Below are 27,871 nucleotides of genomic sequence, written 5' to 3' on the forward strand. Positions count from 1 at the left end.
ACAGGAAACAAAAAAGGGACAAATGAGGTTGTATCCGGGCAAGACTCGCAGCAAAGCCACACACACGTCTCTCTCTCTCCCACAGTGCCATATCATGTGACGTAGGCAACCATGGAATGCCAATTGTCTCTCGTCTTTGCCAGTCTCAACATCTTAATGCTGTCCATTCCTGTCCAGGCAGCGATATTCTGGAGGAAAGATGTTCTCTGCCCCTCTCTGTCTTGCTTGATTTTCAGGAGTTGCTCTCAGCGACTACTTTCTGAGAAAACTCAGTAGTCTCACACATTCTAGAATCTGTACAAATCCATTTGTTGGAGCCATGTCAACTATGTTTGATCCTCCTGCCACTGTGTGGCGCTGTTTGTGTGCTTATGTAATTACCTGCCCTAAATAAGGGGGGAGGAAGGGGCACTCAGGTGTTGCAGTATAGAGGCATACATCTTTTGACCGTGTCTACATGTCTACTGGAACCTGTGTATTGTGGATGGCAATGAGGTACGCCAATAAAAACCTTGGAACACAGTATATTTACAGTTATATGTGGAGGAAGACACGCGTCCGAGACGCCTCAAACACTGCAATCAGAGCGGACCTTTGCATAGGGCAATTCCTGGCCGCTACACCAGTGTTCTGACATTCCACCTCACTGCATGGTACAATCACATGACCTGCAGAACAAAAAACAAACCAAACAGGGTGGTGTCGATGGGTTCTAAGGTTGTGGGGAGACCTGAGCTGTACAAGGAGAGGACACTGACTAAAGCTCCAGCTATTGCCTCTGACTCCGCTCACCCTCTGACGGTGAGCCAAAGGTTAATTTCTACCTTGGTAGACAATACAATTCTATTCTATTCCCTGTGAGGAAAACCAACCCTTCTTTCCATATCCAGTGTCCCAGAAAGCTTAGTTGTTTTTTATGTCTCATTCATCCTGGCCTATTGTACATGTTTTTTGTGGTAGGGGAAACTTGAGAACCCGGAGGAAACCTACGCAGAGACAGGATATGCAAACTCCGCACAGAAAGGCTCCGTCCATGTGGGAATGGAACCCAGGACCTTCTAGCTGTGAAGCAAGAGCGCTAACCACTGTGCTACCGTGCCACCCAGCTGTTGTTCCTGAATCTGCTTCAGGAGTTTTTTCTCTGTAATACTGTATCATTGGTTGTGTGGCTTGTCCATTGGAGTCTCATCATGCGGCAGAGAAACCACATTTTTTATGCTTGTATTCGATTTTCCATTGGATTTGAGATAGTCCAACTCTCACATCCGTACTTCAGCACTGGCGCGACATGACACTCAAGCATCCGGAGTCTTGTCTTCATTGTAATTTTCGATCACTACTATTGTTCTGACTAATGTTCGTTCACTGGAGAATAAGACGGATTATATTCGTCTGCCATGCTCTCCCCAGAAGATGGCGAAAGACTGTTGTGACACAGAGGGAGCTGCGCAGGAGGAAGAGGAAGCAGGAAGTAAAGAAGCTGACCAGTGCAGGACACCACGCTCTGAATCAGTGACCGTATCAGAGGATTAGAGGCACACTGAAGGTAGTACTCCAGTTTCTCCGACCTCCAAAAACATGCTGCTCAAGTTGGCCCACAGCGGTTCAGGATTAACATCTGAACGCAATTTCGTTGTGCAATTGTACAATGACAAATAAACCTGACAGACTCTCCCACCCCAGTCTCCATCGTGGACTCCTTCTGTTTCCTGGACACCACCATCACCCAGGACCTCAAATGGGAGACAACCATCAGCTTCCTCATCAAGAAGGCCCAGCAGAGGATTCCTGCAGCAGCTGAGGAAAGTTCAGCCTCATCCATCAGCGTGTGGTCCATCCTCTCCTCCTCCATCAGCGTGTGGTCCATCCTCACCTCCTCCATCAGCGTGTGGTCCATGATCCTCACCTCCTCCATCAGCGTGTGGTCCATGATCCTCACCTCCTCCATCACCGTATGGTCCATGATCCTCACCTCCTCCATCACCATGTGGTCCATGATCCTCACCTCCTCCATCACCGTGTGGTCCATCCTCACCTCCTCCATCACCGTGTGGTCAATCCTCACCTCCTCCATAACCGTGTGGTCCATCTTCACCTCCTCCATCACCGTGTGGTCCATCCTCACCTCCTCCATCACCGTGTGGTCCATCCTCACCTCCTCCATCACCGTGTGGTCCATCCTCACCTCCTCCATCACCGTGTGGTCCATCCTCACCTCCATCACTGTGTGGTACCCCGGCGCTACAGACCGGGACAAGCACCGACTGCAGCGCCTTGTGCGTGCTGCTGCTGAGAATGTGATTGGCTGCGAGCTCCCATCTCTCCAAGTCCTGTTCACCTCCAGGACCCAGAGGTGTGTGGGCCTTCTCATCCTGGACATGGACTATTCACCCCTCTCCCCTCAGGCAGGTGGCTACGGTCCATTCAGACCCATACTTCCTGCCACATGAACAGTTTTTCCCCTCTGCCACCAGACTCATGAATAACTCTATGTCAGACTCATGAACGAAATAACTTGTTCCAGCCATATGCACTCCTCTATTGCACTATGTGATATATCTACAGTTAGATCCGCTGCTAACACTTAATACACTTGCACATCTGTGAATACAATTCCGCTGTTGTTCTATGTCAAATCGTTGTTGTTGTCATTATATATATTTTATGTCCTCACAGTCTTATACACTGGTTTCCAAATTATTATGCAAATTGTATTTCAGCGTCAGAAAGGTGAACATTTATGAAACTCACGGATGGTAATTGTGTCTCAGGGCTCTTTGAATCACTGACATCAATCTCAGACAGCTGTGATGATTAGTTTTCAGGTTAAGCCCAGTTAAGGGCTTTCTGCTGATGAAAAGCGTGAAATAGTTGAATGCCGTGGACTAGGTATAAAAATTTTGATATTTCATGAAAGATTAAGTGTAATCATCGTGCTGTTAAGCGATTTGTGGCTGATTCAGAGCACACACGGGTTTGTGCACAATGAGGACGGTTTCAGTCAGACAAATACATCAGATTAAGAGAACAGCTGCTACAAAGCAGCAAACAGGTATTTGAAGCTGCTGGTGCCTCTGGAGTCTTCTGAACATCAAGGTGTAGGACCCTCCAGAGGCTGCAGTTGTGCATAAACTTTCTATCCGGCCTCCCCTAAACTGTTTATTGAAGCTCATGAACAGAAACGGCTGCAGTGGCTCAGAAATACATGAAGACTCATTTTCAAACAGTCTTGTTCACTGATGAGGCCGTGTAACCCTGGATGTTCAGATGGATGGAGTAGTGGATAGTTGGTGAATGGCCACCGTGTCCCAACAAGGCTGTGATGTCAGTAAGGAGGGGGCGGAGTCCTGTTTTGGGACAGAATCACGGGTTGGAGGTGTGGAAATGACCATCTGAAATATGTGGAGTTTCTGACTGACCACTTTCTTCCATGGTACAAAAAGAAAAGCCGTGCTTTCCCAAACAATATCATCTTTATGCATGACAACGCACCATGTCATGCTGTAAAGAATACCTCTGCATCATTGGCTACTATGGGCATTAAAGGAGAGACTAATGATGTGGACCCCATCCTACCCTGATCTCAAGAAGAAGAAGATCTTTATTTATATAGCACCTTTCACAGACATGGTCACAAAGCGCTTCACATGAGACAATTGTGCATTCACTCCATACTCGGTGGTGGTAAACTACGTTTGTAGCTTCAGTTTCCCCTGGGGAGACTGACAGAAGCGCCAGCGGTCCCTCTGACCACCACCTAGCTCTTCCACCGAGCACCTCTTCTAGCTGTGAAGCGAGAGCACTAACCGCTGCCCTACCGTGCCGCTCAAGCAAAACATCTATGAGGGTGGGAGGCAGTTCACATCCAAACGGAGAAAAATATTATTTGCATAATAATTTGAAGTTAGCTTATTTTTTTATCTAAATTCTGTGTTATGTTTTATGTTGCACGATTGTACCGAGAAAAATTCCAAGTTCGTGAACCTGTTCTAAAACAATGGCAATAAATGTTCTGTTCTGAATCTGATTTTGATATAGATCGTACATTTGACCAATAGATCTAAGCAGAACTAAATGGGATCTAAAAAACAGTGGTTCTCAACCGGTGGGTCACGGAACCATCTTCAGTGGGTTGCGAGCAATTCCCAGGTGACATTTCTTTATTTCTAAACATTTCTATATATTCAAAACATTTATCCTACAGAAACATAAAAAAAAACTTAATGTTTCTTTCACTTGTTATCCATATCACTTGATATATTACAAACTCAGGTGGTGGGATGGTGGTGGGTCCCACCAACATCCCAGTGGTCTCAAACATAACTCTGACATAATTCTATCTAAACGGGGTGTAAACCATGTCTAAATCAGAAAAAAACACTGAAATTACATACAACATAAATCAGTGGTTCTCCAGTGGGGTGGCTTCGGGACCCACCCTTACCCTTGGATGACAAGCCGTGACCCAAATAAAAATATAATTTGTCATATACATAAATAATTGCATTTTGAACAAGCAGTAGATCTGGAACAAAGGTTCCCTGAAATAGGTCATGTTAACCCACTTTTAGGTCCTGGCTCACCAGTTGAGAGTCACTGGCCTAAATGATAGTATTTTTAATTAGAAGACAAATTGACCGACCTTTATTTACCTCTAAAACCCCACCTTGACCAACCACATTCTTCTGGACTGGCTCTTACAGCTTTTAGGCCAGTTTAATGCCTCATTTGAAAGCAAAGACCTACAAAGTTGATCTAACTCTTTGTCACCTTTTTTGTCACACCAAATGTGACAAATTTTTGTTGTGCTTTTTGTCGCTTTTTTTGTTGCTTTTTTGTTGTTTTTTGGAACTTTTTTGTTGCCTTAATGTCGCATTTCTAATTGTTCTTTAACTTGCCCAGGTAAATGGTAAAGGTGATTGGATGCATTAATTGTGCAGTTCAACTTGAACAGAATACCGTTTCAGATTCATGTTGACTTATTCATTGAATTGATGTGAATTTTCCCAGATCTTTCTTTTTCTGCGTCTACGAGACTGGCTGAACTGTGCTGAGGTGTGCGGCTCCTGGAGAGATCTCATTCAGTCCAGTGCACTGTGGAGTCAGGTCAGTAACAGCAAGTACTTGTTAGTATAGCAATCTTAGCATTATGTCTTATTGCACCCACAGTGTGCATCAGTTTCAGAGGGTGTAAAAAGTGATCATCTTCCTTGAAATATGCTGTGATGCAACTAAAACCGAGAAAGCAAACCTCTATAAATGAGGTTGTAGTGCACCCTTTGACCCTTGTAAATCGGGATGATGTATGTGTACTGTTTGTGCTATATTGTATTTAAGTTAAGTTAAGTTATACTTAGAAATTTGTATAACTCATCCCCAATGTCGTTGGACGACCTGTAGGAGCAGTGACCTGCCAAGGTGACCCATCTCCATGATGTGGAGCCAGGCTGGTGGTCAGAAACACCTATTGTACATGTTTTTAGTGGTAGGGGAAACCTACCCAGACACGGGGAGAACATGCTCCACACAGAAAGCCCCCGCCCAGGTGGGAATCGAACCCTGGACCTTCTAGCTGTGAAGCACAAGCATTAACCGCTGCGCCACCGTGCCGCCCATTTATTGTACTGTTGTGAACTGAGAAGAGATTTTATGTTATTTTTGATTAGATCAATTTCTCCCGTGAGAAGAAGTGGATAACAGACAGCGAGGTGAGGCAGATCCTGCAGATGTATCGTCCATTCATTGTTCATCTCAACCTGCGCAGCTGCACCTTCCTCGACTGGCCCAGCATCAAGTGTGTCAGTAAGTGTCCAGAAGCCTCATTTCCATGTAGAACAGCTCAACTGGCCACGGTTTACAGGCAGTGCCCATATACTCTACTCCGTACAAGTAGTGCTCCATAGTGCTGAGAGATAGATACACAATCATAACAACTAGAAAAAAAGAAATAAAGCCATGGAAGCTAGTTCTGCTAGTCCTGAGGTGAACACTGAGGACAAACTATGGGGTTGATGAATTTATGTCAAGTGAGAAACCAGCAGTCCAAGGTGTATGTGCCTGTATTCCCGGAACTTCCCTGCTCACCTGAGTTTGGGGAAACAGCAGTACTTCTAGACTGAGACAAGTGCCACTGCTCCTGCATACTCACTCACTGATGGCAGCAATACCACAGAACCCAACACTTGTTGTGTGCTCCTCCTCCTAATCTTAGCTCAAACCCTGCCAGTAGACCCCAAGCTATGCATCTTGGGTGCAGTGGGGAACAGCAGCACCCATTGAAATAAAAAGGAGAAGCGGCGTTCGATCCTAATGTATGCGGACAGTTAGCAAGTCGCCTCGTCCGGGCAACATTTCAGTCCTTCAGCTGCTAGCATTAGCTTCAAACATTGCAAATTATGAACGATCCAGATGTTTTCAGCTGTTGTCAACCATCAACCACATGTAGGTGATGTCAAAGTCTAGTTAGAAATCACTATTGAATGTACGGACCTTTGGAGATTTTACTTAAGATACAAATCAACATATAAAATTGTCCTCTGAGTTGAGCACCTTTACTTTCCATCTTGGTGGCTCCTATGATGCTTCAGGATCAATTTTATTTCAGGTTCTTTAGGATTTATGGTTCATAAATATTAGGACTTGGCTCAATTCTTATGTTTTTGGCCCTATAAACCACCACAATGGATTTGAAATGAAACAGATGTGCTTAAACTCCTTCTGTCACCCTTTTGCAAGGAATCTCGGTGTGTTTGCAGACAATGAATTTAAATTTGAGAAACATATAAATCATGTTGTCAAATCAAGCTACTTGTTGTTGTTGTTTTTAAATGTCTCTATGGTGCTGCTCCTCTGTATTTGTCTGAGCTTCTTGTACGTCACACCCTGTGTTGGCTCTGAGATCTGCTGATCAGCAGCTTTTGGAGGTTCCTCGCTCCAAGTATGTGACCAAAGGGGACAGGGCTTTCTCTGTTGCAGCACCAAAACTGTGGAATGACCTGCCTCTCCACATCAGAGCTGCACACTTGACCCTTTTAAATCCTTGCTTAAGACACACTTCTATGCAAAAGCTTTTAACACTGTCTAGCACATATCATGGGCAAAATCTGAACTGTTAGTGCTTTGCTGTTTGTATATTGTGTTTTGTTTATTATTAGGCCCGAGCAACGGCCACGAAAACGGCCACGAAAACGCAAGAATTCATGTAGCAAACATGAACCGATGCGCAAGTAACAGGGATCAGGAAATAGTGCTCCGCAAGCTCTAATTTTGGTTGGGGTCCGCGAGACAAAATATTAAAATATGGCTCAGTGGCGCTCCCTCAAACAGGCAGTTTACATTGAGTCAATGAGAGCCCGGTCGCAAAAAAAATCATCGTATAAAATTGACGTTGGCCAGGGACATAGACCACATCAAGATATGTCAAAAATTATATTATGACTCCGCCCTAAATGCTACAGGAAGTCGGCCATCTTGGCCTGAACCTCAAACCTTCAAAATCATACTTCGTGAACTTCTGACCTCTGATCCCCGAGTTTTTATTGGAAAGCCTCCAATTTTGGAGTCCCAAACTCATGTGGCTTTCAAAATCATCATTAAAATTCTTCAAATATTATTGGGCGTGGACATGACAAGCCCGGAACTGGGAGGCCATTTTCACCTAATTTCAAAGCCTCATATCTTTCACAGACTTTGTCGGATTGAACGGACCCAATCCGACAAATTGGCTTGTAAGTGGCTTGTAAGTGGCTTGTAAGTGGCCCACCCGTCTTATGTGAAAATAGCCCGAGTTCAAGCATGTTGGACTCTCTTGAATGTTGGATTCTCCTGAAATTCGTCAATTTTCCAAATTTCCCCTTTATTCACAAAAGCCACAGTTTTAGACTCATACAGTACATATTTATCGTACATATTTATACTAACCCTCTGTCACCGAAAGATGTTTTTATTTGGACGTTTTTGCCTCCAAATTCAGCCTTTTCTGGACTGTACAATCACAGGAAGTTCAAGACCTGACTGTACATGTAACCATGGATATGGTTCAATCAGCAGTGAAAACCTAACAAATAATTCGGGCGTTCTGCTCTCCCAAAATTCCACCCGATGGGCGGGGGGAGCGATAAAAAAAACATCTGTCGTTGCCTATTTCACTTCCGGTTGATTTAATGTAATGGCGAATATGGCTTACAAGCGACTGACAGTGCCTGAATTGCGTGAAAGGTTGAAGAGAAAGGGTATTTCGAGTGTGGGGAAACGAAAGGAGGAATTGTTGTTGCTAGTTGAACGAGCGGATGGTGTTTATGAAGATTTAGAAGAAGATGATAGCGAGCAGAGCGAACAAAAACGTCTGTGTGTGCGAGTGAAAGAAGGTGACAATGTGAATGAAGTTCAGCTGAGAGGGAAGAATGTGATGATGTGATGATGAATGATCTTCAACTATAGCTATACACGCGATCTGCACAAGGATCTCCCTAGTATTTAAGCACATATCCAGCCCATATGTCCGAATAAAGGACTATTATTTGTGCCAGTGGACAATGGTTCTTCCAGGTTAGCCCCGTTAGCTTGTTACCGGCTGTATTTATGTTATTATTGCATAATACTTGTTTTCACCAGATCTATGCGCTGCTAAGGAGCTAGTTAGCTCCGGCCGAGCGGTTAGCAGCTCGGCTACGGACTTATTTTTTGACATGGCTGATGTTCTCACGTTGAAAACACAGATAAAGTTGTATTGGGCAGAGAGATAATCAGAGGCTGTCAGTGCTTATGAAATACATATCAATATCAACTTTTACACAAAAAGGCTCATAGTTCACCTTTAAGTTTTTTTTATTTTTTGTGGGCTCAGAGTCACATCCAATGGCCACTTAATCTTGTAAGATGTTAATGATAAAGAAACCACAAAAATGATATTAATATGCCATGAAACGGACATAACATACCTCACCATGCTTTAGTATTGCGCCTGGCTTCCCTATTCATTTGTATGGGGATGGAAGGTTCAATTTGAACAGGTCTGGCATTCGATGGCAAACAAAATGTGCATATTTGTAGGAGTCGGCTCAGAGGCTAAAGACATCTTTATGATTTCTATGTTGTCACCCTGAACATCAACCCCAGTTGGAGCCAACAGGTAGCATTAACATTAGCATTGTGGCTAGTATTCTCTGTTACTTATGTGCTAGTTCGGGCTGTTAAACCTTGTTGTTCGTCTGTGTGTTTCTGTTTCTTTATTTGGTAGAAAATACATAATACAATAATTGTGCATTTTTTAAAGTCGTTTTGGAGCAGTAGACGACCAACAGAGCAGCTCTTCTTGTGGGCGTTCCCCAGGTGCCCTCTGCATCTCTGCCTGTTTCAGAGGGCTGTCTTGTCTCTCTTCTGGCAAATCAGCAGTTTGTTGACGTGTGCCTGGCTCGCTTTGACCCAGGGTAGCAGATGGTCCTAGAATAGCACATGGCTCCTAATCCTGCTAGTTGTGCGCCGTGTAAACCTGTCCCGAGCGTGGTGGTGATTGTAAACCCTTAGTAGTGACCATGAGGCAGGTTTAGTGGTATTTTATATTTTTGATGAATGAAAATATAAACAATCCATCTGATACAGACATCTTATCAATAGCTGAAATGAAAGTGGGACATTAGGGAGTGTAGGTCAGCACTTCTCAGGACAGTCTGAAGATCTCGTATTTCTGTGGCGCCCTCAGGTGACTGGGCTCCAGCTCCTCCTCCAGCTCTCCCAGCGCCTCCTGAGGGGTGTTCCACAGCTCGGGGTTAGTCTGGTCGGAGTGTGGCCGGTTGTATGGGCGCTCTTTGGGACAGCCTCTGTTGTAGTTGTTGACGTACTCCTCCACTTTGTCCCCCATGTACTCAGGAGGGGAGCGGCACAGGAGGCCAGAGTACCTCACGCCCGGGTGCAGACGCAGCCAGTACACCATGTAGTGGATACTGCACAGGGGGAAAATTACTTCATTATTCTCATAGTGGAGAAATGCTTTTTTGTGGAGAAGTCCTCTATAGTACAATTATTTCTTCACAGCTTTTTTTCTCAACATGTATTCAGAAATAGTAGTGTCAATCACAATCATGAGGAGTTTTGGATGTTTGACACATTCTAGAAACAACTTCGAACTTAAACTAGTCTCATGTTGCAATCGTTTCTACATTGCATTATGTTAGACATGTAAGCTAGTCGCCAATCATTCTCATTTTTAGGCATCGGACTCGCTGAAGTAGTTACATTTGTTTACACCCTATAGTGCGGTGGGTAGTGTTTTTGTCATGTGACTGATAAAAATAGTGGGAATATGTTTCCTTCTGCCAAGAAAGTTACCAAAGCCAAAGGGAATTTTCCATAGATTTCTTAATTAACATGCTAAAGTATACGGTGAGTGTGACCTACCTATAGTCACACACCCAGGGGTTTCCTCCCAGCTTCAGTTGGGACAAAAAGTACAGGTCTTCCAGAACCCCGTACTGGACAAAGTGTAGGAGGTTGTTGGAAAGGTCCAACTCACGCAAGTGCAGTAAACCCGTCATGGAGGCTGAGAGGAATAGGACAAACAATGTTAGTGTGCAGTCACTGTATTTGGAATTATATCACATGGTCCAGACAGTCTCCCATAAGTAGCCTCTGGTGTCTTCATTATTTCAACACTGTCATTTATCAACTTGCACCCCAGTGTAAATAAAACTAATGCTGTATACAGAATGGCCAAATGCCCGCTGTCTGGAATAAATTGGAAACAGAAGTTGGTGGTTGCGTAACATGTTTGAAACGCTTGTCCACATGTTTTGCATCAGCTATCAGCGGTCAGCTCCTCCTCAGAGGGAATGTTACAGTAAAACGTGACTCATTCATTTACCGCCGTAGAAAAAGTACCTGTGTCCAGATGCTCCATGTTGTTGCTGCTCAGGTTCAGAGTCTTGAGGCTTCTTGCACCTTGAAACTCTTTGGCTTTGAGGTGACGGATGGAATTGTGGGACAGGTCCAAGTGAACAATGTCATCTGGGATATTGGTGGGCACCTCCGTCAGGCCTGGAGACAAAGTCAAAAAATATATAAATAACATTTCTGGGTATAAGACAAAACAAGTCATTCTTCAGATAAGCTTTGCTTCATTTTCATATGTCACTTTCTTCAAAACAATAGAAGTAAAAAGTACTGTGTAAAAAACTACTCCAAGACATACATGTACTTGAGTAAATGTAACTGTGAGAGAACTATGTTTAACAATGACAGATGTCCAATGGGAGCGCTGTAAAAGTGGGAGAGTTTATAGATGCAACAGACAAAATTGCTACAGTCAAAAATATTTTGAAGTAGTGAAACGATTTATAGATCAGTGATTGAAAACACATGCTCAAGTTCCATGTGGTTTCAACTTTGTGTCTATGTAAATGATGGTCTATTTAAAAAAGTGTTTTCCACATATTTCCCCCATTGGTCTGTTGCATAAGAATATATTAATAAGTGTGAAGACACACACATGACCGAGGAGGACTTTATACACACGCAGATGAGCAGAGCTGATACTTAAACCTGGAGAGTTACTGACACCAACAACATTTGTGGACATTAGTTATTTCTTTTTTTAATGATATAGAAAACTATCTTTTAAATGTTGTCTTCATCATCAATTCACTGATTCAGATGATCTTGAAAGCTTTGATCCGCTCTTTCGAGCATGTTGAGCCTCAGTTTGGGTTCAGATGTTTTTCTGTAGGTCTTCAGGATCTGTGGGTGATCGTTATAAACCCCACAGGAAATAACCACAGGGGTTAATCACAGGCTAAAGAGGCGAGCGCAGGCCAGTTTATGCCCCCTCTCAGGGAGATCAGTTGCCCTGGAAAGGCTTCTCTTAAAAAGCCCACCCCACTGTGACCCTCCCAAGAGAACAACACACGAAAGCCCTGAACTGAACCACACTCAAAACATCGAGCCTTGAATACAACATGCTTGTGTGTTTATTATTTAAATGTGTTTATTTTGTTAAGGCTAAATGCTAACCATGGTAGAAAGCAGTTTAAACACTGACTCACTGAGGCTCATGACAAACTGTAACATTCACAGAGAAAGAGGTTCTGCTCCCTCTTGGATGTGTTCATTTAGTCTGAGGATTACATATACTACAATACTACTGTGTTGTAGTACAGTATCATTCCACCTCAGTCTTCAAAATGGAATGATGTGACATCATTGAAACACGTATTGAGCTCTGACCTGACAGGGATTCAAACCCGTGGCTGTAGTGAAGGCATTACCTCTGTTTCTGCAGTCCATGCGAACATGAGGGAAGAGGTAGGTGTGGCACACTGCGGTGGCCTCTGGCTTGGTGCGGATGCCGCTGGGCTCCAGTGGGGAGGCGGACGGGCGTGCGCCTTGGTCATTAGGGGGCAGCTCTTTACACAGATGCTCTGCATTCAGCTGCTTCAACTTCTTACCTTTGAGCCAAATGGGTTCTTCACACCTGTAGGGCATAGGGACAGACATCAGTGAGTTTAGGTCCGTGTGAAGGAGGATCACTCAACAGTCAAGTCTTTTGTCTATGTTAGTGGCACAGTGGTTTGGGTGATCGACGAAGCAGCTGAAAGGTATTGGCCACTTGGACTGACCACTCCAGTTACAGTATACAGAACGTGACTGTGGGCATCGTCGGTCACAACCTGCTAGATCAACATATGACTGGTTTCTATAGCAACTGCATAACCCCAGCAGCTAGGGCTGGGTAACATTTTGGAAAAAACGAAAGTATCAAAAGCAGGTACAGCAGGCACCAGCCCTACCAGCAGTCCCATGACAGAAATAAACCAATGTCGGTCTGCGCGATTGTGGGAAAATATCTTTTTGCTTTTTGTCTGACTTATGATTGGGTTTTATTTAGTTCACATTAAAAAAAACATCGAGGAGCATTAACATCTGAAAGAAGAAGAGTATTGTTCTGTCTAATTAATTTCTATTGCTAATTCGATGAATTGTCCAAACCACTTTTGGTTCAGCTTTAATCAGATCGTTGGGCACTCGATGGATTCTCGTGTCCTTAATACTGTGAAAATTGAGTTTACAGGCAGGGCTATAATCCACACCTGATGTGCCACATTATTCCAGCTAGGTAAAAGTCTGGGACTCACCTGGCGTGGTTGCCCAGGTTCCTGTTGCTGGGCACCTGCAGCGTGCGCACGAGACTGTCCATGGCGCACTGGCAGTTCCAGGGATTGTCATAGAGGCGCATGTACCTCAGGTTGGGCATGGGGATGATGGTCTCCTCACTCAGCGTGCTCAGCCGGTTGTGCTGCAGCAGTAGAGAGGTGAGCTGGGTCAGCCCCTGGAAGGCCCCCTCCTCCACCAGGGAGATCTCGTTCTGCTGCAGGTCTAGGCTGGTCAGACCTCCATACCCAGTGAAGATGCCATTACGAAGGACTTTGATTCGGTTGCGTGCCAGGAGGAGATGTTTAGGCTCTTTGGCCCAGAGCTGTGAGGAGGGGATGGTGTTGAGATGTCTCTCCTGACAGTCCACGAAGACGTCTCCAGACTCCGTGGACTCTGCGCAGTTTGGAGCCACTAGTCTGGAAGAATCGGACCGGCCGTGACGTCCAGCCCCCCTTATCCTGGCACAAAAGGCACATGTTCAAAAATGTAGCTTCTTCCAGACAAATAAGTTGCCTCAAATTCTGATGCTAGTGATTAGCAGCAGTGACTAGCCCACAAGCCGAGCAATGCAGGGGCAATTTGAAATGGAAGATTCATCTAAATCTTTATCAACTTTATAAAAGCTATTTGCCATATTTTGAAGTATTTAGTATTTAGTTTCGTAAAATGTCTGATCTGTGGTCAGTAGTTAGCTCTGTTGTGCTTTTAACTGTTCATATTTTCATTTTTCAAAAAGTCTATGGACATTTTCAATGGGATTTTCTCCTTCAGTCACCGAGCGGACTCTGGTCTGTTCATCTCCGCTCAAACCTGCATGATCAGGCTCAGCAGTGGATTGTGTGGACTTATTTAACCAAGAAAATGGAAAATACATGGTAAATGGTCACATTATATGGCACTTTCTACCTAAATGCAGCTCAAAGCACATGCACCCATTCACGCTCTCAGTCACTCATCAGTGTCAGACACTGGAGGCAAGGAGGGTGAACGACCCTGAGGTCACAAGACAACACACTCTACTATCAGTGCCAAGTGGAGCGTCCCACTGAAATTATGAATCTCTTTCAGGGGAGTTCTGGCCCTAAAGGTGCATTGTACATGTTTTTAGTGGTAGGGGAAACCGGAGCACCTGGGAGAAACCTACGCAGACACGAGGAGAACATGCAAACTTCACTCAGGAAAGACTTTCTTACTTTGGGGTTGGGGGTACACACTATATTCAGAGTCATTTTGGACCAATGCCCAGCTGGTCAGGTTCTTGTGAAGCGTGACTGCTGCTTAAGGGATACACTAACTACATGCTGGACCAGTACCTCGCGAGCTTGTGTCTCGCGCCCTTCAGGCCCCGGCCTTTGTGCTGCTTTTTGGCCTCTGATCGGAGTAGCACCAGGAACAAGCAGAGTAGGAGGAAGCAGGTCGGCCGCATGTCTAACCCTGAGCAGATGGTCTCGATGAAGTCTGGAACTTGGAGATGAAAGCCCTGAAAGCAAAAACCATAAGTCAAAGGTGCGACTTGGTATCCATGATAAAACACAGATGTTGTTTCTTCGCTGTGAGGAGAGCGATGTTATATAAGAGATTGGAGCATGTTGGATATATGTTTTTGTTTTAATTTTGCTATGACAGAGTAGTTTGACTGGTGATGAAAGTCGACATGTTTCTACCTCTCTTCTTTTCCCATTTCCCCTCATACTCGTCATCGCCACACAGCTACATCCCACCTCCGCCTCAGTGGCCCCCTCAGCCACTCCATCTCCCCTTCACTAGGCTGTAGGAACATTTCTTTTAGAATATTGTTCTTCCTGCACAAACGTCCACATTTCACTGGGACTTGAGCTTCTTCAACTGTTTTGATTCATGCCATAGTAAGAGAAACATGCCACCACCACACTTCACTGTCTTCAGAATGTACTGTGGCTTGATTTCAGAGTTTGGGGTCATCTGACCAAAAGATCATCTTGCTTTCATCAGTCCACGACAAGGTTCCTCCATTTCTCTTTGGACCAGTTGATGTGTTCTTTGGCAAACTGTATCCTCTTCAGCACATGTATTTTTTGTAGTGGGACTTTGCGGGGGCTTCTTGCAAAAAGCTTCACACAGGCATCTTCTAACTGTCAGTACTCACAGCTAACTTCAGACCTGATCCTCCTGGAGCTGATCATTGGTCCAATCCATTCCAATGCTAGTGTTCCTTTTTGTTCTCTTTGGTTTTGCTCTCCATTTTAACGCATTGGAGATCGTTTTAGTTTAACATCATTTGACGCACATCTTTACAAATTTCCCCGTCCAATCAAAGAACGCTGTACTTCTGAACAATGCAAGGCAAGGCATATTTATTTACACTGCGCAGTTTCTACACCCCTCAATGAGTACACAGACTATAAGAGCATGCACGTCATGAATGCTAGGTCTGCTGCACTGGTACTGTAATATGAACACTGTATGTGTTATGTCTAGGTGAATGCAGAAATCTCCAGGAGCTAAACTTGTCAGAGTGCTCAAACATCACAGTAAGTATATATTTTTTTGTGTGACTGTAAACCTGTCTGCTAATTTGTAGCCTTCATCTTCCTCTGTCCACAGGATGTGATGGTCCAGAAACTGACCAAAGGCTGCCCGAGTCTGCTCTACTTGAACCTCTCCGCCACCAACATCACAAACCATGCTCTCCGAGAAGTGTTCAGGTCCAGCCGCTCTTTCTGCCCTCACTTCCTCTCACTTCATTGGACTGACGCCTTGTCATGCCTCAATATAATGAGCTATTGTTATTTTCAACTTAGATGACCAAATGTAAAGTTGATCTTTTACACCAGTGTGTGGAGCTCCTTCTGCTTTCTGATTGGATAACCAAAACAAACAAACAGCATCACAATGGTTATTGTTTCACTGCTTGAATATTTGGTGCAGCCCTTTGAGACAACTGGTGTTGTCATAAACCAAACAACTTGGTTTAATGTTTTAACACTGTCAACCTTTTTGAAATGTTTATGTAATTGTGAATAAATCAACATAACAATGGTCACGTTCTAGAATTGGATGTCATAATCTCAGATGGAGCAGAGACCAATACATTTCTATGGCCGAGAAATGTTTTTTGAAAGAGAATTGATACATGTTGAAATAGATCATTAGGTGCTTGGTGCTCTCTAGCATTGTTTTTAAAGATCAGGTTGGATTTATGAAAAAAAAAGGAGCTCTACAGACAGTTTCCAGCTGTTGTTACATCTTATATGGCTTAACAGATCATCACCCCACCCTGTCACTGCACTCTCCCGAGATGTGGAGAAGGCATTTGACAGGGTGGAGTGGAATTATCTGTCCTATCGCCCTCAAAAAGTTTGGTTTTAGTCCAATGTTTTGCAGTTGGATGCATATGATGTTCAAGAGCCTCAGTTTTGACAAATGGACTGATTTCTCCTTTCTTTACATTACATCACTCAACAAAGAAAGGCTGTCCTCTGTCGCCATAGCTCTTTCTTATAGCACTCGAGCCATTAGTCATTGCTATAAGATGGAACAGTAATATAAAGGGAGTTGGGGGAGGTAACGAGGAGCAAAAACCTTTTTTATATGCAGACGACATATTGTTACTTTTGAAAGACCCAAGCTCTTCAGTTCCTCAACTCATGTAAACTGTACAAAAATTCTCAAAGATTTCGGGGTACTGCTGCCTATATCTCCAAGCTGTACACCGGAAATGGTTATCTCCTTTAACTTTAAATATAGGAACAAACCAGTATGACATATCATGGCATCTCAATAGTGGCAGATCTGGATGAATTCGTCACAATAAACACAACACCAGCCCTGCAAAAAATCAGACAACTGTTTGAAAGATGGACGCTCTTAAAATGGACTTTATGGGAAAAAATAAACGCTGTCAAAATGAGCATCATTCCTAAAATAAATGATATATTAATGATGCTTCCGATCCCATTTCCCAAGACATTCTTTAAAACATACAACGATCTGGTGAAGGACTTTCTCTGGGAAAGGAAAAAGCCTCGAATAAGCTTTAGAAAGATACAGAACTGGGGCTTCCAAGCATGGAACTGTATCACCTGGCATTTGAATTGTCCAAGTGATCTAAACTTAGGGATATGAAAGGCGACGTGCATAAATGATTTAGAGAAAAGTTTGGTAACCCCATTAACACCACTACAGGTGCTCTCACAAAAGACAAAAGAATATAGTTCAAACCCAATACTCCGGCATTCTACAGAAGTATGGTGAATGAAGGTGTCCACACTTTAGGAGATGACCTTTACCTATCATTCAAAGACATGTGTACCCGATTGAATCTAACGGGTAAGGACGCTTGGAGATATATGCAAAATAAAGATGTGTGACAAAAGGCTGTGCTGGGAAACAAAAAGAGGGGTTAGATATTATTGAGGAAATTCTTTCCACTCACCATGTTGTAAATGCTTCTCTATGTTATAAGTTACTGTGGAAACTGATGGGAGGCTAAATGATGGTTTGAGATTAATATGGCAGAGACACCTCGACTGTGAAATGAATCGCGATACATGGAAAAGAATCGTAAATAACAACGGGAAAATTAAAACTGAAGCTAAAGGCAGAGGTATTCTATTCAAGGTACTGAACAGGATATATTATACTCCATAGAAACTGGACTCTTCTCCATGCACTGTGGGACTGCCCTACCTTCTACCTTCTATGGGACGTTCTATCCCGGCGTTGCCTGGAGAAGGGTCTCTATTCTGCCAAGATCACCAAGGCTTATATTATAGAAATATCCTACCTGTATTTTTTTCTAGCTCAGCCAATTCAGTTTCATGTTCATGAACCATTTATTTTATAATGTCTCTTTTATTTTCTGTGAGTCCACTTTGTACACTGATTATCTTTACAAGATACATAAAAAAAGAAGAAAAAAGTATAGAACTGAAATGAGGTATAAGTATTGCTGCATTTCAGGCGACATAACAGCATTCTAAAGGCCTATAATATTATATAGAGGTAAAGTGATTTTGTTGTTTTTAGATAAAACTGAAAGTGTAATGTAGTTAATACTGGCTCCTGCCCCGACATGAGAGTGTGACATCATCACATTCTACAACATGAAAACCAATACCAATATGTATTCAGACCCTTTACTACAACTGCAGAGCCATTCCATTCATAAACATTCAGTCTGAGACCAATTCCATTAAATTAAATAAAAATAATACTTTTTTTTACATTTACAGCATCTGTCTTTAATATCTAACCAAAGCCGTCTGTTATGTTTTCATCCTCCGCCCACCAGTGTTTTCCGATCTTTCTGACTCAAAGACTCCAAACTCCTAATTCCCTCTTAAGGAAGGTGATTTTAAATTACAGGCAACTGACACATCCCTTTTATTGTAACAATCCTCCAACAACACTCCTGACATAAATCATAAATAAAGATTAGAATTCAAACAACTTACCGTTTCACCTATACTTTTCTCTTTTTATAGAAACTGCATCAATCTTCAGTATCTGAGTCTGGCTTACTGCTGCAGATTTACAGACCAGGGCTTTCTGTACCTCACGACGGGACACGGCTGCCGCAGACTGGTCCACCTCGACTTGTCGGGCTGCACTCAGGTCAGTTTAGGAGCAGCTTCAGAATCAGATGTACAGTCCTTCCCCATGTAAGACTCCCCGGACTCTGAGCAGCCAAGTGGAGGGGCCAGGGTTATAAAGGGCCCGCCCCCTCCTCCATGTGCCTGCAGCGTCACACAGCACACACAGTAACACACGTGTGTCCCGAGGAATGTGCGCACTCCTCTTCCAGATGGGCCTTTTAAGATACTCGATGAAGCCACAAGACCCAGACTGCACAGTGCACCTTGGTTTCTCTCTTTTCAGATGACAGTAACCGGGTTCAGGTACATCTCCGCGGGCTGCCCTGCTCTGAGAGAAGTGCAGATCAATGACGTGCCCACACTGTCCGATAGCTGTGTCATGGTAAGCTGGGTGTGATCAGTTCTGCTCAATTCGACTTTAAATATTCCCAGTTTTGAAAAAAATTGTGGCTTGTGTTCCCAGGCTCTTTTGGCCAGATGTCACTGTCTGTCTGCCATCAGTTTGTTGGATGCGCCCAATCTTTCCGATGGAGCTTTCAAAGCCATCGCTGAAGTGGCCAAACTGAGGTCACTCAGTGTCGAGGGTAAGACAAGTGTTGTTGAACTTCTTATGACTTTATACAGAGATACACAGAAGACACACACATATCAGACTAAAGCAGCACTTTTCACCAATACCACCAGGTCTAAACGGACTAAACCATTTCTTTATTTTCACCCAAAAGAATAAGAAAACTTTCACAGAAAAAGCTAGAGCTGCAGAGCAGTACTATTTGAAGCAGTACCAGAGCTTCCCGTAAGTACAACAGTTTGAGAAGCACTGGAGAAGTATTTAAGTATGGGCCTCTGCCAAGACAGAGCTTTATCACGGAATAGTGCAGTTAGAGAGAGCAGATGGTCTCTGAGTGGATTTATTACAAACAATATGATGCCTCTGAGTTACTTGCATTTCAGTTTTGCTGTGCGCAGCCTTGGCTCTATAGCAGAGGGAGATGAATGACTAAATGAACAATCACAACTTACTGAGGTGATTGACAGAAGAAAAATCTGAGCAATTATTAACTTAACCCATTTTACATGTGCACTTACACCGCATTCCAAATGATTATGCAAAATGTTTTTTTAGATTTTCTAAATTATCAACTCAAATGACAGTCAGCAAAATAAACTGTTAGAGGATAATATGAATGTGATTGAAAAAAACTCCCAGTGATAACAGTATTTATTCAAAAATAAATATAGTACAACTCATTTTCAGTTTCAATACATTTTAATGAATTGTGATTAACCGAAAATGGTCATTTGTTGAATTTGCAGCATTAGGAGGTCATATTTACAGAAATCAAAAGTTATTTCAATCAAAAACATCTGAACAGGTCAAGTTATATTTTAACATAGGAGCCCTTCTTTGAGCAGCTTCAAAATTCTTAAATCCATTAAACTTGTGAGTTTTTGGACAGTTTCTGCTTGGATTTCTTTGCAGGATGTCAGAATAACCACCCAGAGCTGCCGTTTGGATGAAAACTGCCTCCCACCCTCATAGATGTTTTTTTTGTTGAGGCTCCAAAGGTTCTCAATGGGGTTGAAGTCGGGGGAGGAGGGGGTCCACATCATGAGTTTCTCTCCTTTTATGCCCATAGCAGCCAGTGATGCAGAGGTATTCTTTACAGTATGACATGGTGCGTTGTCATGCATGAAGATGATCTTGTTTGGGAAAACACGGCTCTTCTTTTTGTACCATAGAAGACAGTGGTCAGTCAGAAACTCTACATATTTGTCAGAGGGGATGATTCTGGCCCAAATGGCGATGGAATTGACCTAAGACTAACTATTGTAAAGTGAATTAAGAGTGGTAATTTATTTCACATGTGCACATGGAGAACATAGAGCATAGTAAGTCTGGATCAGAGTTCTGACTAACTATTACAAGGTCTGAGTATTAGGCATACCTAAACACAAAGAAGGAGGAGAAATGTACATAAGGTGATCCCATGCTCCTGATGATGATGCCTTTCAAAGCTCGTGGACTTGTGTTGTAGGTAATAACCTGTTAACCGAAGTGAGCTGGAAGGCTGTGTGCAGCAGCTCCCTGGGCCTGCGCAGACTCTACGCCGCACACTGCACCAGACTCAACAACGCCAGCCTCAGAGCCATCGGGGCCCTCAAACACCTGCAATACCTGGACATCTCCATGAGCAAGTGCGTCCGTGTCACTGAGCTTTGTAGTGCTGCATATAAAATACTTCCGTTTATGAAACAAGCATGACATTTGGTCTAAGTGTTCACTAAAACCCTCTCTGTCAAAAAAATCTGTGTCCACAAAAAAGATGAAAAAAAAATTGTCTGATGTGCACATTGATGTATCAGTTTTCCTCCTGCTCCTCGCCCGATCATTCACCCAGAGCCATTTAAGTCCTGTGTGATCTTTGTTTATAGTCTGCGCTACAACCTATTAAGCACAAATCCTTTCACCCTTGTTGACTTGAGTGGACACGCAGTCATATATACTTGTTTATACATGCTTGTTTCACCAACTGAAGTGTTGTAGTGAAAATTGACTTTATCTGCTGCACTATTGGTCTGGGACTGTTCCACCTCATGTGTCTCTCTGTGCCTGTGGGCAGCGTGGGCAATGTAGGAATCAAACACCTGACAGACGGCTGGTCAGCAGGGAAACTGCGAGAGCTGAATATCAGTCACTGCAGTCGCATCAATGACCTGGCTGTGAAGAGGATTGCACTAAGGTATGTAGGCTAATGAATAATAATAATGCATTAGTTTGACACTTCATTCATTCACTACACACTCAGTGGTTTGTAGTCAGATGGGGTAGAGTGACAGAAGTGATACACAGAGGGGCTCTGATCTCTATTAAACTCTAGAAAGGACGTTACCATAGTGTGATTGCCCATTCCACTCTAAAACCTTTATATTTGTTCCAATGTCCATGTTCACCCAGGCTCACAGGAAATGTGCTCATTAAAGGCGGCATTTTTACTGTTTGGTGTAAATGAATGTATTGATTATTGATTTGACTGAGACCTATTCCGCACCTTTTTGTTTGATGGGTTTGCAACAAACAATAATGGTTATGTCATAACGATCCCTACAGTGGCTCAGACAGGTTGGCGGTTCAAATCCCAATGAATAAAAGTTAATACGCAGAGACGACCAAGTGTCTTTGCCACATAGAACATGTACAATAAGTTCCACTCTGGGGCCAGGACTCCCCTGAATTTTTTTTTTTTTTTTTTTTTTTTTTATCTCAGTGGGACTTTCCTGGTTAAATAAAGGTAAAAATCAAATGAATATTCTCACTGATGACTCTGATTTATTGTGACCTCTGGGCCTGGACTGAAATGAGCCCACACTCCAAAAAATGTATATCTAGATTACTTTAAATGTCTCAAATTGAGCATAATAAGAGTTGTGAGTTGAGTTGTTTTGACTAGTTAAGATTTAGTTATTATTACACTTGTTCTGAGATGTTTTTGGCTCGTTTCAATACATTTGCCTTTATTTCAGGTTGATTTATTTGCCAATGGGGAAAGAAAATTGCACTTATCCCATTGGCAGTTTTACCTTAGAACCAGCGAGAAATGTCCTAAAACAAGCAACGTAAACTTGATCTAATCAGGAAGTGAGTCTAAATGACTGAAAACCGCTCAAAATGATTCAAGTCATTTTAACCCACGCTGATATTTAGTTTTTGTCGTGCACTGCTTCAATCTGGCATATTGAGTACTGAGTTACATAAACTGCCCAATCAGAACAGGCCTTTCATGTTGTTAGACAGATGACATTAAAACACTATTTATCATACTGGGTCAAGCTGTACTATCTCTGTCATAGCCTTGACTGTGGTGCTCAGACTCTCAGCCACTGAATGTTTGCTTGTGTATCAGTCTGACGCTCTGAGAGGGTATTTATCCCTTTTCTGTGGAGGCATAGACAGACTTGAATGGTACGACTGGCGCAATGTCTCGAGTTCATGTCTCCGGGTCCTGCACCGATGGTGAATAAACATCTCCTGTATAAGACATCCAGACTGCTGCCTGTTCTTCATCTATCCTCTCCAACGCCATTGTTAATTCTTTAACACATGTTCTCCTCGTGTCTGCATGCGTAGGTTTGCCCCAGATGCTTCCCTGCCACCCAAAACATGTAGAGTAGGCTCCCCTCCAGGGACTTTCTCGATTACACATAGGTCAGATTCGTGATGTGTTTGTTTCCGTGCCCAGGCTGAGTAAACTGTGCCATCTGAACCTGAGCTATTGTGGCGGGCTGAGCGACAAAGCCCTGGAGTTCCTCTGTGATAGCTCCATCTGTTCTTTGGACATCAGCGGCTGCCACATCCACGACCAGGTGAGCATCACACATGTTCCATCACGCGACGTCAGCTCGCTCTGTACTCATCCACACTTCACAGGGCCTGGCTGCTCTGGAGAGGCTTCACTTGAGAAAGATAGGCCTGGCAGAGTGCGTCTCCATCACTGACTTCGGCATTGAGGTATGCACTAATGAAAAACATAACTCAGTATTACGGATAAGCCTAGGATTAACGTATTTCCCAGAAGGGCAGTTTGAAACCTCCTTGGTCACTGTAAATGATTATAAGCACATGATATAATGAATGAATGCCGTCTTGAAGTCCATTGTGTCTGTCTAATGCCAGATTTTCTGCAAAAATGTCAAATATATGGAGGACGTTGATGTATCTCAGTGCGTGGCTCTGACTGACCGCACCCTCCGAGCCCTTTCCTTTTACTGCAGGGGCCTCACTGCTCTGAAGATGGCCGCTTGTAGCAAGGTAAGTCAGTCACACAACAAACTAGAGACCAAATCAACACATCACACATCCAGCCAGCGTTCCCCCTGCAAACAAATCTGCAAACTCATGAAACTGGACTCAACAAACGATATAAACAAACACAGCGCAGTTTAGTTAAAGTTCAACACAGCAGAGCATTTCCAAACTCGTGCGACATGTTGGGTCACATGACTGTGGCGTGTTGCCATAGATACTTTGGAGAAATATTCAGCTTTACTGACCATACCTCTTTCCGTATACATGTATGGATTCCTGCACTTTGAAGAGCGTTAAGAACAATACTGGTTTAACCTCTTAACCCCCACCTGAACCGAGCACATTTTCTCCAGTTCGGCTTTACTTAAAACTAAAAGCTTCTTGAACAAAGCGTCAAAATAGTGACGAAAACTAGGAAGAAAATGCAACCCAAACAAAGGGCCAAGAAGGCTTTTAGCTGATCTAAACCACGGAAAGTTATCATTACAAGATCCTGCTAAGTGACAACAAAATGACGTGAACTACACGTGTGTGATACAGAACACACACGTGTAGTTTGTCTATCTTTGTGACGTCACATATAGAGTTGGTTATTATCATGTACTTAACCTCGTGCTGCATTCACTTTTTTAGGCTGGCAACCTTAACCCTTTATAGGGCAAGTGGCACATTTTTTGGGTAATTTCCGCACACTTTAGATAGGGCCTCCCTGCTGCACATCAGTAAGGTAAAGAAGCATGTAGTCCTCATTACTATGGCATTTGACCAATCAGCAGAGACTGCACACTCTACACTTCCTGTTTTCTCTGAAGTCTGAGAAAGACCCAAGTCTGACTAAATTCATGGTACAAGTTGATGAAACTCATGTTGGTGAATAATTGTGCTAAGTGATGTTATATGTGTTGGAGGACGTAGTGAAATAAGTGAAATTATAACATGAAAAAGGCATGCACCATATTTGATCATTTGCCGTGTTTATTTATTTATTTGGTTGGGACAGTGCATGTTAATGAACATACATGGTGCTCATGTATGTAAATACGCCACGCCAGTTAATTAGTTTTGTCCATATTAGGACATGCCCGTTGCACCTATTATTCATACTTACAGGATTTTCTTTTTTTTTTTAAAAGGTCACTGATCCCTCCCACTGCACGTGAAGCACAGTCACATGACACACTGTAACCTTAGTTGCCTATGACAGGTGTGAGCGTTCAAACATCAATATCACAAAACACCTCCTGAATACCAGCACTCCCTTGTCTGTTTTTTTTTTTTACCACTTAAAGGGCACTGAACTAAATATGGCAACTTTGTTCACAATATTTTTTTTTACCACTTAAGGGCAAGGAACCAAATAACTTTGCGGAAACTGGGGCGGCAACTTCACTCACTTTGATTTTCTGCATGATATTGAAAAAATTTGAAAAATGTTAAAACAGACCTCAACTTCTAACCCCCATATGTCACTGTCCCATAAAGGTTAAACACATAAAGTGAGCGGTGCTTCAAACAGTGCAGGGACATAAACTTGCCAGCCCTCCAATAGCGTTAACTTAGCGCTGACTAGTGGTTTGATCTCCATGAAAGTCACATGTTATCTGTCGTCTTGCTGGTTGAACTAAATCTCTGAGCTTTAGATTACAGATACGGGCATCCACTACCTGACCAGTGGAGCTCCGTACCTCCGGGAGCTGGATGTGAGCGGCTGCGTGCGTTTGACTGATCGCAGCGTGCGCCACTTGGAAAGAATATGTCCTCGGCTCTGCTCCATTTCCATGGCTTGCTGCTCGGGCATCTCCAGGTACAGACCCCTCCTCAGGCCCATTGTTGCTACCTTTCCTAAAGCATTGTTTTTCATTGGAGTGTGCCTTGGGTCATAACCAATAGGGTCCTTCAGTTTCAACTGGGTCCTGTTCAGCCCACGTGGGTAACAACAGTGAGACCTGGATGGGGGTGACTGGGAAGAACGGCCTCCCTGATCTGAACCCGAGTGGTGTTCTGTTATTGGACTTCTGTGCTAGTTACAGTTTGTCCATATTGAACAACATGTTCGAGCACAAGGGTGTCCATAGTGGCACCAGGACACCCTAGGCAGGAGGTCAATTATCGACTTTGTAGTTGTGTCATCTGATCTCTGGCCACGTGTCTCGGACACTCGGGTGAAGAGAGGGGCTGAGCTGTCAACAGATCACCACCTGGTGGTGAGCTGGATCCGCTGGCAGGAGAGGAAGCCGGAAATACCTTGCAGGCCCAAAGGTGTTGTGAGGGTCTGTTGGGAACGTCTGGTGGATCCCTCTGTCAGTAGGGTCTTCAACTCCCACCTCCGGAAGAGCTTCACTCACATGTAGTCCGAGTGGACCCTGTTCTCCTCATCCATTGTCAATGCGGCCACTCACAGTTGTGGCCATGCAGTCTGTCGCGATGGCAATCCCCGAACCCGGCCGTGGCGCCCGGAAGTAAGGGATGCCGTAAAGCTGAAGAAGGAGTCCTACCTGGCCTTGTTGGCTTGTGGGACTCCGGAGGCAGCTGAGAGGTACCGGCAGGCCAAGCGTGTTGCAGCTCATGCGGTCACAGAGGCAAAAACTCGGGTCTGGGAGGAGTTCGGAGAAGCCATGGAGGAGGACTATCGGTCGGCCTCGAAGATATTCTAGCAAACCTCCTCAATCCCACGGTCACGTCTTCCGATGAGGAAGCAGAGGCTGGAGACTCGGAGGGGGGCTCGGCCATCACCCAGGCTGGCGGTTGGGGACAGTGCTGGTTGCGGGCAGTAAGTCAGACCTGTTCCCGGTGCGTGTTGGTCTCCGCCAGGGCTGTCCTTTGTCACCGGTTCTGTTCATTACCTTTATGGACAGAATTTCTAGGCGCAGCCAGGGGCCGGAGGGTGTCCGGTTTGAGAACCTCGGGATCTCATCTGCTGTTTGCAGACAATGTTGTTCTCTTGGCTTCATCAAATCAGGACCTTCAGCATGCTCTGGAGCAGTTTGCAGCTGAATGTGAACCGACCGGGATGAGGATCAGCACCTCCAAATCCTAGGCCATGGTTCTCCACCGGAAAAAGGTGGCTCCCCTCCCTCTTCAGGTTGTTGGAGAGTCCTTGCCTCAAGTGAAGGAGTTCAAGTATCTCCAGTGATGCGGTCGCTGTATCGGACTGTTGTGGTGAAGAGGGAGCTGAGTCGGGGGGGGGCAAAGCTCTCGATTTACCGATTGATCTAAGTTCCCACCCTCACCTATGGTCATGAGATTTGGGTTATGACCAAAAGGACAAGATCGCAGATTAAATGGACGAAATTATCTTCCTACTCAAGGTGGCTGGGCGCACCCTTTGAGATCAGGTGAGGAGCTCAGTTACCCGGGAGGAGCTCGGTGTAGAATCGCTGCTCCTTCACGTCGAAAGGAGACAGCTGAGGTGTCTAGGGCATCTGTTCCGTATGCCTCCTGTTCCAGGCATGTCCTATTGGGACAAGGCCTCATGGATAACCCAGGACATGCCTGAGGACTTTATATCCAATCTGGCCTGGTGACGCCTCGGGGTCCCCTCAGAACAGCTGGAGGAGGTGTGCCTGGATCGGTAAGTCTGGGCATCTCTGCTGAGACTTCCTTGGATAAAGCTGAAGAAAATGGATGGATATATGGATGGATGCATATTTTGGCCTTTTGCATAGTTTGTGAATTGCAGTACTTTTCCCCTACTTTTTAAAATATCTTGTTGACAGCATATGGTCAGCCTTAGACCGAAGTGGACAGTCTAAAGGAGTTATGTGTTGGTCACAGGTCAGCAGCATTGAAGCTTCAGACAAACGTGGAGCACTGGGAGCACAGCAGCGACGATCCACCGCCGTGGTCTGTGTGGAGTCAGAGCGAGGGGACGGGGGAGGAAACCGAGAGCCCGCCACGGAAAAGAGCAGCAAGCACATGACACATACAGAGGACAAGACAACACTCTCAGAGAAGAGCAGCGAGCACATGACACTTACAGAGGACAAGACAACACTCTCAAAGAAGAGCAGCGAGCACATGACACTTACTGAGGACAAGACAACACTCTCAGAGAAGAGCAGCGAGCACATGACACTTACAGAGGACAGGAGAACACTCTCAGAGAAGAGCAGCGAGCACATGACACTTACAGAGGACAAGACAACACTCTCAGAGAAGAGCAGCGAGCACATGACACTTACAGAGGACAAGACAACACTCTCAGAGAAGAGCAGCGAGCACATGACACTTACAGAGGACAAGACAACACTCTCAGAGAAGAGCAGCGAGCACATGACACTTACAGAGGACAATACAACACTCTCAGAGAAGAGCAGCGAGCACATGACACTTACAGAGGACAAGA

General features: G+C 44.1%; 2 protein-coding genes across 2 annotated transcripts; one reads left to right on the forward strand and one right to left on the reverse strand.

Moving 5' to 3' along the window:
* Window positions 1-1,413: 1,413 nt before the first annotated feature.
* On the forward strand, window positions 1,414-27,445 carry fbxl13 (F-box and leucine-rich repeat protein 13; the record flags this gene model as incomplete). The annotated part of the gene is made up of 17 exons (XM_079567573.1): window positions 1,414-1,471; window positions 1,684-1,831; window positions 1,886-1,952; window positions 5,011-5,106; window positions 5,667-5,802; window positions 15,601-15,653; window positions 15,727-15,827; window positions 18,609-18,738; window positions 19,003-19,101; window positions 19,183-19,303; window positions 20,759-20,918; window positions 21,344-21,463; window positions 22,961-23,084; window positions 23,149-23,229; window positions 23,395-23,529; window positions 25,167-25,330; window positions 27,301-27,445. 17 exons carry the CDS (start codon window positions 1,414-1,416, stop codon window positions 27,443-27,445), a joined length of 1,938 nt encoding a protein of 645 aa, XP_079423699.1.
* Window positions 9,413-18,696, reverse strand: LOC306971179 (leucine-rich repeat-containing protein 17-like). The gene is made up of 7 exons (XM_079567354.1): window positions 18,579-18,696; window positions 14,457-14,623; window positions 13,125-13,601; window positions 12,258-12,463; window positions 10,876-11,031; window positions 10,396-10,537; window positions 9,413-9,941 (listed from the first exon to the last, which is right to left on the reverse strand). The coding sequence occupies exons 2-7, from the start codon at window positions 14,567-14,569 to the stop codon at window positions 9,659-9,661; spliced, it is 1,377 nt and encodes a 458-aa protein (XP_079423480.1). The 5' UTR covers window positions 14,570-14,623; window positions 18,579-18,696; the 3' UTR covers window positions 9,413-9,658.
* Window positions 27,446-27,871: the final 426 nt, after the last annotated feature.

The sequence above is a fragment of the Gobius niger genome (assembly GCF_951799975.1).
Source record: "Gobius niger genome assembly, chromosome: 12".
NCBI lineage: Eukaryota > Metazoa > Chordata > Actinopteri > Gobiiformes > Gobiidae > Gobius > Gobius niger.

Excerpts from the sequence above, each read along its gene's own strand:
- LOC306971179 (XM_079567354.1), bottom strand. The coding sequence starts at position 14,569 with ATGCGGCCGACCTGCTTCCTCCTACTCTGCTTGTTCCTGGTGCTACTC. Across the intron at positions 11,032-12,257 it reads CATGGACTGCAGAAACAGAG|GCCTGACGGAGGTGCCCACC; the intron begins GTAATGCCTTCA and ends CTTTGTCTCCAG. Across the intron at positions 10,538-10,875 it reads CATGGAGCATCTGGACACAG|CCTCCATGACGGGTTTACTG; the intron begins GTACTTTTTCTA and ends TATTCCTCTCAG.